At 47.6% G+C, this 16,248-nt stretch overlaps 4 protein-coding genes and 2 non-coding genes across 6 annotated transcripts; 3 read left to right on the top strand and 3 right to left on the bottom strand.

The window, feature by feature from the left end:
* On the top strand, nucleotides 1-656 carry RhiXN_07884 (uncharacterized protein; the record flags this gene model as incomplete). Its single annotated transcript, XM_043327700.1, has 4 exons — nucleotides 1-43; nucleotides 96-217; nucleotides 266-407; nucleotides 460-656. 4 exons carry the CDS (start codon nucleotides 1-3, stop codon nucleotides 654-656), a joined length of 504 nt encoding a protein of 167 aa, XP_043183085.1.
* A 327-nt stretch (nucleotides 657-983) lies between these two features.
* RhiXN_12407 lies at nucleotides 984-1,055 on the bottom strand. The gene has a single exon. It is a non-coding gene; the product is annotated as a tRNA-Glu (tRNA).
* Nucleotides 1,056-1,182: 127 nt separating this feature from the next.
* RhiXN_07883 (uncharacterized protein) lies at nucleotides 1,183-2,392 on the top strand (the record flags this gene model as incomplete). The annotated part of the gene is made up of 4 exons (XM_043327699.1): nucleotides 1,183-1,314; nucleotides 1,378-1,520; nucleotides 1,630-1,848; nucleotides 1,906-2,392. The coding sequence occupies 4 exons, from the start codon at nucleotides 1,183-1,185 to the stop codon at nucleotides 2,390-2,392; spliced, it is 981 nt and encodes a 326-aa protein (XP_043183084.1).
* A 433-nt stretch (nucleotides 2,393-2,825) lies between these two features.
* RhiXN_07882 (polygalacturonase) lies at nucleotides 2,826-9,104 on the bottom strand (the record flags this gene model as incomplete). Its single annotated transcript, XM_043327698.1, has 23 exons — nucleotides 2,826-2,914; nucleotides 2,975-3,056; nucleotides 3,109-3,300; nucleotides 3,351-3,480; nucleotides 3,534-3,588; nucleotides 3,645-3,723; nucleotides 3,783-3,853; nucleotides 3,907-4,057; nucleotides 4,110-4,250; nucleotides 5,577-5,808; nucleotides 5,860-5,893; nucleotides 6,035-6,258; nucleotides 6,308-6,342; nucleotides 6,422-6,569; nucleotides 6,626-6,681; nucleotides 6,822-6,915; nucleotides 6,971-7,138; nucleotides 7,192-7,237; nucleotides 7,862-7,949; nucleotides 8,016-8,388; nucleotides 8,448-8,502; nucleotides 8,560-8,769; nucleotides 8,828-9,104. 23 exons carry the CDS (start codon nucleotides 9,102-9,104, stop codon nucleotides 2,826-2,828), a joined length of 3,030 nt encoding a protein of 1,009 aa, XP_043183083.1.
* Nucleotides 9,105-11,150: 2,046 nt separating this feature from the next.
* RhiXN_12408 lies at nucleotides 11,151-11,222 on the top strand. The gene has a single exon. It is a non-coding gene; the product is annotated as a tRNA-Glu (tRNA).
* Nucleotides 11,223-11,670: 448 nt separating this feature from the next.
* On the bottom strand, nucleotides 11,671-13,632 carry RhiXN_07881 (Sugar (and other) transporter; the record flags this gene model as incomplete). Its single annotated transcript, XM_043327697.1, has 8 exons — nucleotides 11,671-11,804; nucleotides 11,852-11,996; nucleotides 12,054-12,160; nucleotides 12,215-12,766; nucleotides 12,823-13,065; nucleotides 13,121-13,195; nucleotides 13,246-13,422; nucleotides 13,488-13,632. 8 exons carry the CDS (start codon nucleotides 13,630-13,632, stop codon nucleotides 11,671-11,673), a joined length of 1,578 nt encoding a protein of 525 aa, XP_043183082.1.
* Nucleotides 13,633-16,248: the final 2,616 nt, after the last annotated feature.

Below are 16,248 nucleotides of genomic sequence, written 5' to 3'. Positions count from 1 at the left end.
ATGCGCGCCTTCACTATCGTTTCTGCTTTGATTGCTGTGGCTGGTAAGTTGCACTTAAATATGATTACTCGTCTTATTAAATCGTCATTTCAAAGTCTCTGGCGTCCTCGCTACTCCTGGAGAGGCCGTTGCTTCACTTTTCCCTCGCCAGGGCTCTGCCATCCCCGATATTCCAGCTCAGTGCCAGGCCAAGTGTGCGTCAGTACAAAAGATTACTGTGAGTAATAATGGACTATGTTGTTCTAGTTTCTAATGTTCTCCACAGTCTTGCGGTACCGATCTGGCTTGCATGTGCACCAACGAAATGGGGCAAGGAATTGTCGACTGTGGTAACTGTGGAATCGACTACCACAAGAACCAACCTGATATCAACAACTACAAGGCTCAATTCCAAGCTTCCGTCAACTGTATGTACATTTATCCTGAGTTTACGTTCACCTGCTGATTACCTTTACATAGCTTACGCCGATAGCTGCACTCAAGCAGGACACCCAGTTGGTCCCTTCTCGATTACTGGAGTTACCGGCTCTGGCGGAGCTCTACCACTACTGGCACCGGGGCTGGATCTACCCCAACTGGCTCCAGTGCCAATGGTGCTCTTACTTTCAATGCAGCTGCAGGTTCGGGTGCCCTTGCGGCCATGGCTGTTGTCATGACCACTCTGCTTTGAAGCGGGACTACTATCATCTCAATGACGCGCGCCCGATGTTGTTTCATGAGAATTGTTCTTTATACCCTGCTTTGAGTCTGTGCAGTAGTGGACGCTGTTTTGTTACCAATTGTAGTATATCGATGTTAATGCAACAACTGATCTTTTGCAACCACAAGACAAAGGTCTTATAGTTTGATTTTGCCTATTGTTAGGTAACATTAAAGTGTTTGTAAAGTATCTTCCGAGTCGAAAACAATCAACATTATGAGTAATCGAACTTTTCACCCGATGTCAAGGGATCGAAAGAGTAGTGGAGGTGGATGCAAAAAGTCTCCGATACTGGGAATCGAACCCAGGGCTATCGCGTGAGAGGCGATAATGTTAGCCACTACACCATATCGGATTGACAACTGCTCATCATCAACATATCTATCCAACGTGATTATGACGACTAATTCTGAGCATTTGAAGGTTGAGCTGTTTGCTTCTTGCCACCACCACGGCTGTACCCAACCACACTCGCCACAATCATGGGTAAACTCAACATCGCCCACCACAAATCATATCACCCTTACCGGGCCGATAACATCGAACGAGTGCGCCGCGACGAAGAAGAAGCTCGCCTCAAGGAGGCTATCGAGGATGGGCGGGTATCACTTGCAGTAAGCAAGCCCAAACCACCGTTTATACGGTCGACTAAGCAACTAAGCAGTCAACGATTATAGGACTCAGAGGCCCGTATATCTCTACTTCGCGAACGTGCCAAAGCAGAATCCAAGCCTTCGAAGCATAAACAACAGCGAGAGGAAGAGAAACTCCTCCAGGGCGGGAACCCGCTCATCGCTCCTCTTCGTCTTCTGAACATGTTGTCTCGAAAGAAAGGGAGAAGGGGGCGCATTGACGTTGACTTCTGCTTCGGGACATACCAACTTTTTCGAAGAGCTCGAGCACAGTCATCAAAATACATTGGAGCATAGCGGCAGGGCAAAGACCAAGGCGGAAATCGATAAAGCCAAGGAAAAAGAGCTGGAGCGAGGTGTGCCGTTGATGCCGGATGAGAAAGACAGGCGCCCGTGGTACATGGATAAAGGCCTAAAGCATCCAAAAGATATGACCGACGAGGAGGTTCAGCTCAAGGAACGCACAGAGCCCGAGACCGAGCGTGAAAAATGGGGCAAACGATCGCGGGGTAACAAGTACGTATCTACCCCTTGGTGCATTCTTATTATATACCTCATGTATCTTCCCTTTAGAACATCCTCCAAAACGAATTTGGATCCATTAAAAGACATGAAATCGCACCTCGCCGCTCGTTCTCGAGCACTTTCCACACGAACTTCTAATCCCATGCCGCCACCTGCACCCCCACGTACATCAAACTCATCCGGGCCCAAAGACGCTGTCGCCGAGCGTACCACTCGAGAGGCGGCTGAGCGAGCCCGTGCGGAAGCTTTGATAGCAAAACGACGGGCCGAAATGGATGCTACGTCTTCGGTCGGAGGGGATACTCCGTATAGCGTGCGTGACGGCGGGTATAGCGATGTGTTCAACAAGAAGAGACGCGGGAGGCTCATCATGCGTGGGAGCAAAGGAGGGGAAGGCACTCCGATCGAAGATGGGATGAGGATCGGGACCATAGGGACAGGCGTGATCGCTCAGAAAGTAGTCGATCCGAATCGCGAGGGTCATATAGAGATGAGTATGGAGAACGGGAGAAATACAGGGGCGGGATTTCGATAGAGACAGGGAGCGAGGCAGAGACAGAGATAAGGACCGAGGAAGAGACAGGGACCTGTCTAGAGGGGAACGGAATCGGACTCGAGGGGTTGATGATGTCCGCCATCGTAGTTGATAACAGGTTTATTTTTGATACCTCACTTTGTAAGACATGGACGCTTAAGACGAGGGTGTATTGTAGTTGATTATCCTATCCAGTGGTCATAATCACACAGCCGACCTCGCGCATATGATGAAGTGGAACAAGGTAGGTATGGTATTAGGATAAAAAGTATGAGGACAAAAGAAGATAATCGAGTTTCTAACTCTGGGACAGGGACACCAGCTGACATTATGAGATAGTAAAGAGAAAATGCAAACTGTTGAGTCGTTCCACGCTCAACGACGAACCGGACCCCGCCGGGAGCCCATGTTCTGAGACCTGGCTCGCTGAAAGTTAGTAGCTTCCGGACTTGATGTTCTTGTAGTTGTACATCTTTCCGGCCTTGCCTCCAGTCACCTTGAGCTTAGACCAGTCCCAGTTACCTGAGTAGAATGGTTCGTTAGTGGGGGACATCTTTACATATGTGGGAATCACAAACTAACCAGTGCACTTGGAGCCACAGTTAACTGCAACGCGCTGTGCGTTCGAGGTAACAGCGATGTTGTTGGTACCGAAGGAGATGCCCTGGTCAAACAGTTAGCACCAGCATAATGCTAACTCATCCGCATATACTCACAGACATAGCGACACTGTTGCCGGCCTTGCCGAGGGTGGTAGGATAGCCCTGGTCAACGATAACACCATACTTCCTGATGCCAGTCGCAGTGTTGCCGTCAAATACGATGTTGGTGACGGCAGCGTTGGTGGCATCGGCCTTGGTCTTGATACGAAGTCCCTGGTCGTTATCGATGATCTTGTTGTTCAGGATCTGGACGTTCTTAACTGTGGCCCCGGTAGAAACGGAGCCAATGGAGATACCGTGACCACCGGTGCAAGAGTTGCGCTGGAAGATGATGTTCGAGCCCTTGTTAATGGCAATGCAGTCATCTGGTTGTGAATGGTGCTGTCCTCGATGGTGAGATCGGTGGTAGAAACGTCAAAGCCGTCGCTTTAGAACGTGATTAGTTTCGTCAAAGAATACATCTGTAATTGTATGCTCACGTGTTGTGGCCTGCCGCCTTTCCGCCTGACTTGCCGTTGGCCTTGTCACCAGCGGCTAAAATTACAAAGTGCGTTGAGCATATACTCGTATCGTGAATTATGGTGGCTTACAGTTATCAATAGTGAGCTTGGACATAACCAACTTGGCAGGGTTGGCAACGCTGTATACATGGGCGGGCGAGTTGAGGACCTTGACGTTCGAGTAGGTACCGGACATCTTAATCTTCATCATGGATGAGGTTTGGTAACACCTCCGTTGCCGCCTTGTCCATCCCAGTAAGAGGCACCTTGCCCATCAAAGGTGTGGCCGTTACCGTTGACTAGATCACGGCGGGTGAGCGTATTGATAATACCATCAAGAAAGTAGACCTACACTTGATGTTGGTGCCACTGATCGAAAAGAGTGGTCCAGCCCAGTTGGCGACTCCGAATTTAACATCTCCGAGCATGTTGACTGTGGTACCCGAAAGGCAAGAAAGGGCAAAGGTCTTGCCGGCGGGGACAGTGAAGCCTTTGATGTCGATCTAATTATGCGTTAGTTCTGCTGTTGTTTCAGACGTGTACAATTGTACTTACCGTTGTACACTTTTGAGCTGCAGCAACATCATTCAACGACGAGATTGTTCCGGTGCAGCGCTTTCCAGCAGGAGCAGCGGCCACCAACGCAACCGGAAGAGCGACAAGAGCAAGAGAGAAGCGCATTTTTAAAGGTAAAGACTGTGAAGTATGAGCAGAGAATGTGGTGTTCCTGCCGAGGAAGGATAAAGACAAGAAAGAAAGGAAGAGAAATTGGCTGTGAGTTGTGTCGCTTGGGACACTGGGTTTTTATGCTGTATCTGACCCTTGCTGCAATTCCTCAGCTTATTGCCCCCAGACTATGGTCAAAATTAATTACAAATGATCCAAAAATAAATGCCGTGAAGCCAAGCCGAGCTGTACGTACCACCACGCTGATCTTTTATCACCTGTTGCTATCGCATGGTCCGAAATGACTAGTTTTGGTATGATACTCGCTCGTCTTCCAAGATTCCAAACTTGTATTACACTGTTTATCGGAATATGAGACATATATACATATATCTTCTTCAGACGCGAAACCTCATCTTTGCCAGCGAATAGGAAGAATGCCGTTAGGTTTACATGACTCTCGTACAAGTTGGAAGTGACAACGATACGCGGCTAATATTGTGGAAACTATCTAACGTGCACGCCAAATGTCCGGGGCAAACTCGTGGGAGATGTAGCAACCAGGCGAAGTTACGTCCATGCGGGGAAGCGATGTGAATCATCAGCCGATTCAGTAAGCGTGGATGCCCATGTTCAGCGACCCATCAGTAATGTTTATTGATCCTCTCACTAGCCGCTCGAGTCGGTAGTTTCAGTAGTCAGGTGGTTGCAAGTAAACCACCATTACCTCATCGGTTTGAGCATCGTGGGCGGAGGAGCAGCCCTTCTATCTGTCAGCATGCAGTAGCAGTTAAATTTCATGTGGTTAAGTTTCATTGGAGATATCCATAGAGGTGGTTGCTGTTGTACGTCACTGTATTGGTCTGGCAAGTAACACATCACGGAATAGATACAGTCAAATTGCTTGACTTTCAAGCTGATTCAATGGTATAAAGCCCATTAACAAAATTATTTTAATCCGATATGGTGTAGTGGCTAACATTATCGCCTTTCACGCGATAGCGCTGGGTTCGATTCCCAGTATCGGAGCTCTTTTTGGATGTAGGAATCATTTGACTTTGTGTTTTGTGTTTCCGTTTTTATGATTATTGTTTGATGTTAAAATTTCTTTCCTTGCAGAGATACCAAATTGCTTATATTTCACGATCGACGTATGTGCATCAACTGCTTCATTATCATCTACTATAAATCTAGAGTCTGGAGTCGCTAGAGCCCCTCTTGCTGGTAAAATAGTTCATCATTGCACGCGTGTGTGATATCGTCAGGTTGAATAGAGGGTGAGTAGCATTCTGTAGACCAATCTGCTCAGAATCACGGCAAAATCAAATCACTTTGTAATCCATCAATTCAACTCACCACCCGATTTCCCTCCCCTCCGAGGTAGAAATGTGCACCTTCATCTTCCTGCCATGCGCATATCCTAGCCCAAGTTATCTTCCGTATCTTTTCTTCTGAACCTTGAATGACACCGCTTGAGCTCTTCCAGGCATCAAGCAATTTCCTTTCTGTGACTAAAGATCGATAAACTCGATGCTGAGCCGTTGAATAGCCTGCTAGATTGTATGCCGTATGGTAAAGATCGGCGGCCCTAGATAATAGTCTGTTACAGCCCGGTCCGAGCTATTTGAGATCTGCTTACTTTCCGGGTTTGTCGCGGAGCCCACCGGATGGAGCTGAGATGAGACCAAGTAAACCGTTGCAGTGATGTCTTATCGAACAAGGCCATCGGGGCGTCTGCGTTTGTAAAATCGTACGTTAGGTGAAAGGTCATTCTAGCGAGCCCAGTCACGAACAATCACAATCTGACCACGCACTTTCGCTGTCTGTTTCCTCTGTGACATGACTCACTACCTCGGTCTCTCCTTCGTCATTACCAAGCCCGAGCAGCTCCAACAAAAGGGGCTCGAGCCCTCCAATCCACCACGAATAACAGCCATCAACTAATTTGTTGGTCCGGCCGCGGAACCCTCCTCCCTCTATCGGAAGACCTTGCATTCCAGTCGCCCATCGTACCAGCTTTTTCACATTGACCTTGGATCTGGCACGAGTAATCAATAACCAATGATTCGGATTGGTAAGCTATGTACCTTCCGGCTTCTGGTAGGGTTGTAGTAATACCCAGCTAGCAATGGCGCATGACGTATAGCCGCCGTGGGCCTCTCCTAGGGTTGGACGAATTTCAGATAGCACTTGAGGTTTACCATCCTCTGGGCTGTAATATGGGTGGAAGAGGACGCGAATCCTCCCTCATATGTCTGACAGCTGCGTAAGAACTCGGAAGTTCCCTCCACCAATTCTGGAGTTAATATGTCGAGGAGAGTTGCTACAACTAAAAGACAATATGTTCCCCTATCAATCGGTTAGATGGACGCGAGCAGATCATGAAAAAGAAAAAGGCAATAAACCTGACATCCACTTCGGCGTCCTTGTTAACGACAAATGATCCATCGGCTGTTTCATCCTCATAAAAAATTCATAGCACTTCTGCCTGAGAAACCATAGCGTAAATCTCGGATACCTACTCATATGTCAAACAGACCTGTTTATCTGATCCCATCCACCTTTTTCGCCCGACCTCCCAACAGTAGCTAGTGAGCATACGGATGCATAAGTAGGGAGTAAATGAGGTAGTTGACCAGGTCCTCCTCCAAAACCACCATCAGGATGCTGATTTGCGATGATTGTATCAATAGTGCTATAATCCCCCACTGTTTGCTTCAGTTGATTGGTACGGTCGGAAGACTACATACCGCTGTTTGGTGGCGGGGTCCAATTGAACCCCAAGACATGTAAGGGTTTGTAATGCCCAATAAATGAGCCACGGCTGGGACGCGTCTTGTGAGGTATACCGGCCGGGAAGTCCCTGGATGAGTGAAGTGTAGGCCCACCGAGCGTGAGCGGGTCGGTCAAGTTTCACACTGGTGCCGAAGTAAGCTCAACCATAGCTAAAGTAGAACGGACGAAGACACACTCCGACGGATTCTTGAGAACGAGGAGGAGGTCGGAAATCGAAGTCTCTGTGTCAAACTAAGAGGGCGTGATTAGAATATTTAAATCGAGCTTCTGTGAATGTCTTGCCTGCGCAAGCGAAGTTAACGTATCGCGACCATCTGTTGGGGTAGCTACAAAAGTACTGAGATAGGCCTGCATCCGGTTTGTGATTAGGACCGACGATAAGAAGACGTCAGTTAGCGAGTGGAATGGGGTAATGTGCTGAGCGATCGGAGGGTAACTCAGGATCTAGCGGAGTGGACTTCAACTTATGTCCGTGAACTCAGGGCAGGTGGCAAACCGAGTCACGCTTTGTTCCCCATTACGGAATTTGATCGAGTTGGAGATCTACAGCGCCACGGCGCTTGACTAAGCGTTCCAATATGTAGCACTTGCAATTATGCAATCACCTTTGGGGTTATAAATAGTATAATTCAAATGTAGACATAGTTCGCGGAGTGGAATAGGACGAAAATAAATAGCTCAAGCTACGGACTTTCAGAAGCTACCTCCTTTGACGCCCGAATATCTGTACTTGCTGTCAGAGGCCTTTCCTCCGGTCACAGTCAATTTGGACCATCCCATGTGCCTAGTAAAAACACGACATCAGTTTTCAATTCAATAAACTTAACTTTTGATTAATAACGCACCTGTGCATCCTGTGCCACAGTTAACGGCCACTCGCTGAGCGCTGGAAGTGACTGCGATATTGTTGGTGCTTCCAGTGAAGTTAATTCCCTAATGAATTGGTTAGATCAGCTTGCCGGTCGACGAATTGAAGCATATTTCCAGCAAGAGCCTCACCGAAATCTTGACCCCATTTCCAGGAGCTCCGAGTGTAGTGGGATATCCCTGGTCAACAATCACACCGAATTTCTTTGTGCCAGTTGCAGTGTTGCCAGAGAAAGTGATCCCAGAGACAGAAGCACTGGTAGCATCCGCTTTAGTCTTAATGCGGAGAGCCTGGTCGTTGTTGATGATCTGGTTGTTCAGGATCTGTACGTTTTGGACGGTCGCTCCGGTCGAGATCGAACCGATAGAGATACCATGACCGCCGGTGCAAGAGTTGCGCTGGAAGATGATGTTCGAGCCCTTATTAATGGCAATGCAGTCATCCTGGTTACGGATGGTGCTGTCCTCAATGGTGAGGTCGGTGGTGGAAACATCAAAGCCATCACTGAAAGTGTGAGTGGTTAAAGTGAGAAGCAGATGGGCGTTATAGCTGAAGAATCTTACGTATTGTGACCGGCGGCCTTGCCTCCGGATTGATTATTCGGGGCATCTCCTGCAGCTAGAGACGATGTTAGTACATATATCGGTGCCACCCGTGGATTATGTGGGCACTTACAGTTGTCAATTGTAAGCTTGGACATGACCAGCTTTGCAGGGTTCGAGATGCTGTAGGTATGTGCGGGCGAGTTGAGGACCTTTACGTTGGAGTATGTACCCGAAATCTTGATCTTCATCATCGGGTGGGGCTTGGTCACACCTCCATTACCGCCCTGACCATCCCAGTAGGACGGGCCTTGACCATCGAACGTGTGGCCATTGCCGTTGACTAGATTGATATACATATTAGCCACAAATGACCAATGCATGCATTGAACTCAGCTTACATGTGATACCCTTTCCCGAGACGGAAAATAGCGGCCCGGCCCAGTTCGCAACTCCGAACTTTACGTCTCCTTCCATGTTGACAACGGTGTTGTCTAGGAGAGAAAGCTCAAACGTCTTTCCGGCAGGGACAGTAAAGCCTTTGATAGTGACAGTAGTGCATTTCTGGGCAGCAGCGACGTCATCCAGAGAGGCGATAGTGCCCGTGCAACGGCTAACAGGAGTCGCAATAGCCAAGATGGGCGCAAAAGCAAGAGCTGCAAAGGAAAGATAGTGCATATCGAAACAGTCGAGAGAGTGAGAATAAATGTCTGAAGGCGAGATTGCAGAGCTGATGCCGACCTGAGCTGGATTGCGTACTCTTAAATAACAGTACGATCGCGCAATTCAACTCAAGACGAAACCAATGGGTTCGTAACAACTGTTAGCTACATTGACAGTGTACGTGATATCGCTGTGCATCTGACCAAAGTTCCAGCCTGCCAGTGATTCAATAATTATCCCACGCAACCTATATGCGGGGGTAGCCAAAGTTTCTCCGAGATGTTCATTATGGCAGTATGACTACCTAGTATACTTTACACGACCGGACCGTCCCGGACCCTTGAAGAAGCCATATAAGCGTGCGCGTGACTTGGCAATCGGGTACCCAAATTATTATTAGGCATAGCCGAGGCCCCGCTCATTACGATAGGAACAGGCTCTTGACAGTCATTCCTCGGACGTGTTCAGGAAAACCCTTGATGTTTGGCCTCGGTTAAACCTGTGACGAGGTCAGCACTTCTTGCAATTGGATATACATAGACGTGGCATTGATCACAGGGGCCTGTATCCGTGCGTAGGTTGACTGTTTAGCGAAACTTCCGTTGTCACGAACAGCCTACTACCATATGGAGAAAGCCAAGGCCGCTTGGTTTTGAGCTTATCGCCTCTGCGTTGTCAAAAATAGCATCCGTTTCCATTCGTACAACTGGAAGAACCAACTGATGACAGCAAGACGGCCCGGTCGAGATCAAGGTATGATTGGCTGCAAACAACGCAGATTATTACGATCGGTAGATCGTCTGGTTGAGCATACCGTGGATTACTATATGTCAGGTGAATTCTTTGTAACAAAGTCCATGGATTATGACTAACTTTGCTTTGTTAATCCATGTATCCAAGATTAGGTCGGTCAATCTGATTAGTCATAGGATCTGGAACATGGCTTAAGTATATGCATTCAATCTGGCCTGATATCGAGCAACAATGTATTTATTAAGCTATATCGGTTATCAAAGTAGATCGGACTAACTTTAGTCAGGGTGGGTGGGCGAATCATTACAGTTATGAATTGGGGGCAAGACATCAGACTCAGGATTTGAGTTTGTGCCGCCAGAATCATCTGAGGCACAAATACACGATAGACAGAGAAAGACAAACCAATAACTAATACCGTGCTATGTACCAAGGATTGTCCTTGGCCCTAGTACAACTTGCTGAGTTTGGTCGCAGCCGCGCATGTCACTCTTTCACTCTCGTCTCAGGGCGGTCCTGATAATATTTGCAAAGGCATTCCTTCCAAAGCACTGGAATTTTGAGACACGACGGGCCGCCAAAACCGCGAATCCGCCAACTTGTTGCGTACAGGTCAGTAGGCAAAGATCAGAGCTTACTACCGACGATACGCCCGCAAAACTCCGCGCTATTCTGTACGTATGCACGCATATATACGCACAGCCGTAAGCCAAGCTCATTTAAGCATGTATGTTGGTATCTTATCTTCGGTGTGACGGAATGAGATCGGTTTTCTGCCGTAAATATTGCTGGCGCGTGATAGCGGCTTCCGTAATGCCCACAAAATATCGTATGTTCCTCGCAAACAAAACAACATGTGTTTGCATTGTATAGTCCCAAAGGAGATTCTGTTGGTATGTACAGTATTACTGGGCAAATTCAATGGGGATCATAAGGCCAACAGAAATCAGGTGCTTTCATGATCTTCTACTCGCGTTGAATAGGATCTATAAGCAGTCACATGTTCATAGCCTTCCATCAGCAAAGTAATTTACTGGCAGAACACAAAACGCACTGATGCATCATTACGCAATTATATTGGTAGCTTGACGCAGACACACTGAAAATCCCGGAACAGTGACAATACTCTCGCTGCGACACCTCGCGTCTCAGCCGTTTGTCCTCCTGCGGTTAACCTGGGTAGGCATCCGCATTCGTAGACTGTAAAACCCTGAGACTTTCATTAGTACTAATTAAATAAGTACTTTGTTTCATAGATTTCCTCTCATATCTTAATTATACCATTCACAAATCAAGGTGGATAAGTAATCCGATATGGTGTAGTGGCTAACATTATCGCCTTTCACGCGATAGCGCTGGGTTCGATTCCCAGTATCGGAGCTCTTTTTGCACCCTTATTTGAGCACACCGGAAAGGCAATCTACTCTGGTTCAATATTCCCCTCCTTCCATTAAGGCCCTACTATTTACTCATCTACCTCTACCAGCCACGTCTTCCATTGAAAATGCGCTAAGATTTGGGAATATATTGCGCAGCTACCACGTCTCGGCTCAATTGTCCAAGAGAACTTTTGGGCCTCATTTACATGTAGGTCCCACAATGGTTATGATAGTCAATCTACTACAGTATAGGTGTATTTAAGAGGTATAACACGTGATTTGCCGCCATAAAATGGTAGACTTTAGACGTATGATCGTACAACAAGACTCAAGTTGAGCATTTACTCGCATATCCACACATCACTCTAGCAGAATCATATTCGAATGTTTATCATTATCATTGATATAGTCATCCAGTTCCCTCGTTAAAATTTTAATACATTAGACCTCTATGCAGAATTGGCTCCCTGCTCCCTTGCTAGACGACGCTCTTCAAGCTCAATAGCATCCGGGTCACGGCCTCGTACTTCAGGAAGACAGACAAGCGTGACTAGTGCTCCAGCGATATTGCACCCAACGAATACTAGACACGTAGTCAGTACTATATAACATTACGGTTAAAATGCTTACTCCATAATACAGCAGGAGTCCCGATCTTCTTGCTTAGAGCGTTGAAGGCGAGACTGGCTAGAATAGCGCCGGCCTTACCGGACGCGGCTGAAATACCGTGTGCGAATGCGCGGTAGCGAGTCGGGAAGAGCTCGGCAGGGTACATCTAGATGGAGAGTTATCTATTAGCCCCCGGTTATCTCGGCAAGAAAAAAATTCTCACATAAGTTGTAGCATTAGCACCGAAGTTGAAGAAGAATTGCATCAGAGCAAAGCAAACGATGAAAGCGACTGATGACAAAGTATGGAACTTCGCGGCAAGGATCGCGACTATTAAAAGTTGGTAAGTCGCAATTTAATAAGCTGATAGAATCTTGTACTCACTGAATACAGAACTCATGATAAATCCTTGGATTTGAATCCACTTGCGGCCAAGCCACTCAACAGTGAGCACGGTGACGTAGTATCCGGGGACAAATCCAAGGGCCGTAATAATCAAGTTTCCGGTAGCGACACGGAAAATTTTATGCCATGCGTTATTGCCAGCACCGTCGAATCCGATTTGCTGGAGGACGACAGAAGTATTGAGGTTGATTCCATAAAAGGCAATGTCGACCAGGAACCAAGATAGCGCAGTGCCAATCAAAAGCTTCGCATGGCGCCATTCGGACATATACTCAAGGAACTCGTGAATATGGGCCTTCTTCTTGATTTCAGCAGCCTCGGCCTGGACGCTCGATTGCTCCGAAGACGATGCATCAAGCGCTGCCTTTTTGAGCTCAGCTTCCTTCTCTTTTTGGGGTTCATCCTCCTTTTGAGCCTCATCAGCCTCGGCATTGCGAGTCTTACTGAAACGGGTCGACTCCGGCAGAGTCAATCGCTGATACAGTGTGCCGAACGCAGGAATCAGCGAAACGCCCACAACGATACGCCACACTGGTGTTATTATTAGCAACATGTCGAAATCGATCTGGATTCGAAGCATGCCTCACCTGCATCAACTTTGTAGACCTGTCCATTTTTGTCCATTGCAGTCTTGTAACAAGCGAGGGTGGCCATTGTCACCAAGCTTCCTACGAATGACCCCCACCCTTGGTTCGCGAAGACGTATGTGAGCATCGTGCCCCGCTTACGAATGGAAGCTCGGTCTCCTGTGATCGAAGCAGACATGGGGTAATCTCCCCCTACGCCGATTCCAAGAACAATACGGAAAACACCAATCCAGATGAGAACGCCTTTACGCATGGCTTTTAGTGTACTGGCTAGAACGACAAAGTAAGGCTGAATTACCTTCGGAGCCGATGTATGCTGGCACAGAGATGCAAAGAATTGTGGCGAAAATAATTGTCATAAGCTCCTTTCCATCTAAACATCCGATCAGTACTAACGCAGCCAGGCGAATAGGCGCAACTTACACACTGCTTTACGGCCAAAGGCATCCGCCAAGTAACCAAAAAGGAATTGTCCAATTACTGAGCCAATGTTTGCGCCTGCCTTGATGAATCCCTCAAGTCCCGATGGGAGGTGATCACCTCCGTAATAGCGGTACTGTAACATGAGGGCCACTTGGTTGATAATGAAGAGATCATAAGCTGAGAAGTATGTTAGATTGGATAAAACATGGAGATATGTGTCAACTTGCCATCAAGGAAGAAACCGATCCCAGCGATGACAAGGAGCCGAAGCTCAGTGCGATTAAGAACGAAAGGAGGGCGATTGTCTTGCTCGCACTCTTCAAGCCCCGCAACAAGGCGGTTGTTGTTGGGAGCGGTAGCAGGGGAATCCGTGACCGGTGCGGACATGGTCAACGAAGGGGAGGGAGGAGGGGAGGATGAGGGAGACAAGTCTTCGTGAAAACGACTTATAAACGTCGGAGTGTCTCCGATGGAATTATGTGCTCGGATTCTCGCCTGCATGGCAAGAATCTCAAGGGGTTGAATTAATGGCACACGACCACAAACGTTGGCTGAATTTGCCATTTGATTGGTTGTTCGCTTTTTTGACAGCCGAGAACCGCCCCCCAAAAAACCCAAAACTTACTCACGTGACCGGTCTCAACCGGTGGGTCGCCTGTATTGGACCAATGTTCTTCCAAGCCTAGACTTTTCAAGTGGGGATCAAGCAGCTCAATCCCTTAATCTTGGCAGGTTGGCTGGCTTTGAGGGTGTCTGCACAGATACGACTGCAATTGTTCGCAAGGGCTAAGCTTTTGGACGTTTATATCGGTGGCGCTTACTACGTCAGACTGACCTGATGTGGAGAATCACCTTTCTCTGACCTGCGTGGAGCACCTTAACAGCTGCGGGTTCTCCGGGGCCTTGTACGTCGCGTAAAGTATTTGATTCAAGCTCATGGCTGGGCATCACCAGGTCCACGCGTATATCGTAAGCCGACTCTTGGCCCACTTTGACTAATTATATACTGTCCAAGCGTTTCCCGATTAAGGCATTTATAGAAACACATTATCTTACCATCATACCGCAATGGTCAAATAAACTTGGATTGGAAACATGGCAAAACTACTATGGTGAACCGATAACAAGCAACCACGTATTGTGTAAAGGGCTGATCAATTATGCACTGATCACCAATGTTTGCACACCGCCTGTGTTGTGGTGTCCCCTTTTCTTTTGTGTTTAGTTTTTCTGTTCTTACAGTACAGATATTTAATCTTAACCAATGGTTTACTCCAGTTGGTACCAATGATAAATCTGGCCGGTCAGCCTGATAATCTCCCTTGGCATTCGCCCACACAACACTCGAAATAGACCTCCCCACATAACTGTGAGATCATTTAGTCAGGGACTGCAGGGTTGGTTGGCTCAAAGTTGACAGCTTTGATTTTTCTCAGTGCTTCGGAATGACCTCCTCAGCCGATGCGTGCAATTTTCCGAGATCGAGTCGTGGTGACTACGCCTCGATCAGTTGGGCGCCGAAGGGAGAATGTCCCAATTGCTTGGTTATATATCTACACGAATTGGAACGTAGCACACTGAACAAACACGAGGTGCATATCCAATGCGTGTTTCAAAATCTGATGGCCCATGTAATCAAAGTGGGATGCCATAGACTGATTGGACGTCTAGCATTGTGCTTGCGGTGGGGCCGCAATATATCTTTATTTTACTTTATTTTATTACAAAAAATGAGGCGTATTCGTGACTATTGCATGAGTTCATGAAAATCAATGCTTGTACAGCCTAATTTCCTCGACATGAGCTTGTCACGGCTCCGCGTACACCTGATGTCAACGCTCAAGTTGGCACTTGAGGAGTAGCTGGGTGGCAGTTCATGCGTGTAAGCCAACTGACGGAGCCCGGGAGCCAGACACAGCATAAGGCCACCATTTTCTGACACTTTTTTCCGGACCAACTAACCTACAATAATACAGAAACAGAAACTGTGCGCGGCAATTATCAGGACAAGGGCGAGCAAGATACGATTCCTATAAATTTACGGATATGCATTGGCGTGCAAAAAACGCGCGAATCAGCTATCAGCTGGACATTAAGAAAAGGCAATAACACCTGACTCACAAAAAACGAATTACGAGCCTAGTATATTGGTAGAGAGCAGAACAATCCGCATAATTGATGTTGTTAGGCGTGTCAAGTTTATTGGTTTGTCAAGTTTATTGGTTTGAGGTAGGAAAATGAACTACAGTGGTATTTGAACACTACCGACCTCCCTCACTGTATGCGCCCGCGGTTTGCTATGTTTCGGCGATCTCCATCGCCCTATTTTACTCTTCTATGGGCCCGCGGTCCCTTCTTGGTGAGCGCCGCTATTGTTTCCAAGTGCTTCCTGTCAGATTCTCCAATGGGCGGAGGCGATACCCTTTCCTTTTTAGGGATCTATTTTACCTCCCGGCGCTCGCGAAATGTATGCGTGATCTCCACAGATACATTCCACCAGCTGGGACATTGGATACGGCTGGTGGCAAGTGAGCATTTCTTTGATCGCACCTAGATTCAGTGCTCACATATACCCAGCGTGGAGATGGCGAGCCGCTACTCGCCCCCATTGCGCGCCCGCACGATTTCTCAGACTATCCAACCGTCTCACCCAGTCGCATTACTGCTGTCAGTATCATCCTTCTATACTCTGTCCCTCTTAACCCCTTGTATTTCTGTTTTTTGTTGTATGCCAGTCTCATCTTGGTCTCTCTTTCAAGTTCTTTTCTCTCTCTCGATTCGTTCCTCCCTTTGTACAGTAGACGGTTGGCCCATCCGCCCACGCTTTACTTGAATCTACTGCCATTTTGACCCACGCCGCCTTGCGACGGGCCGGGCTCCGCCAACCGCCGTTTCCTACCGCACCTTTTCCTCGAGTAATCGCTCCCTCCTCCAACTAGGCCGTACCGCGAGCGCGGGCTGATTTTCACTTATGGTATCTGCTAGATAATTGCATGAGTAGCT

Source organism: Rhizoctonia solani, chromosome 9 (assembly GCF_016906535.1).
Source record: "Rhizoctonia solani chromosome 9, complete sequence".
Taxonomy (NCBI): domain Eukaryota; kingdom Fungi; phylum Basidiomycota; class Agaricomycetes; order Cantharellales; family Ceratobasidiaceae; genus Rhizoctonia; species Rhizoctonia solani.
This window is presented reverse-complemented; position numbering and strand designations above follow the sequence as displayed.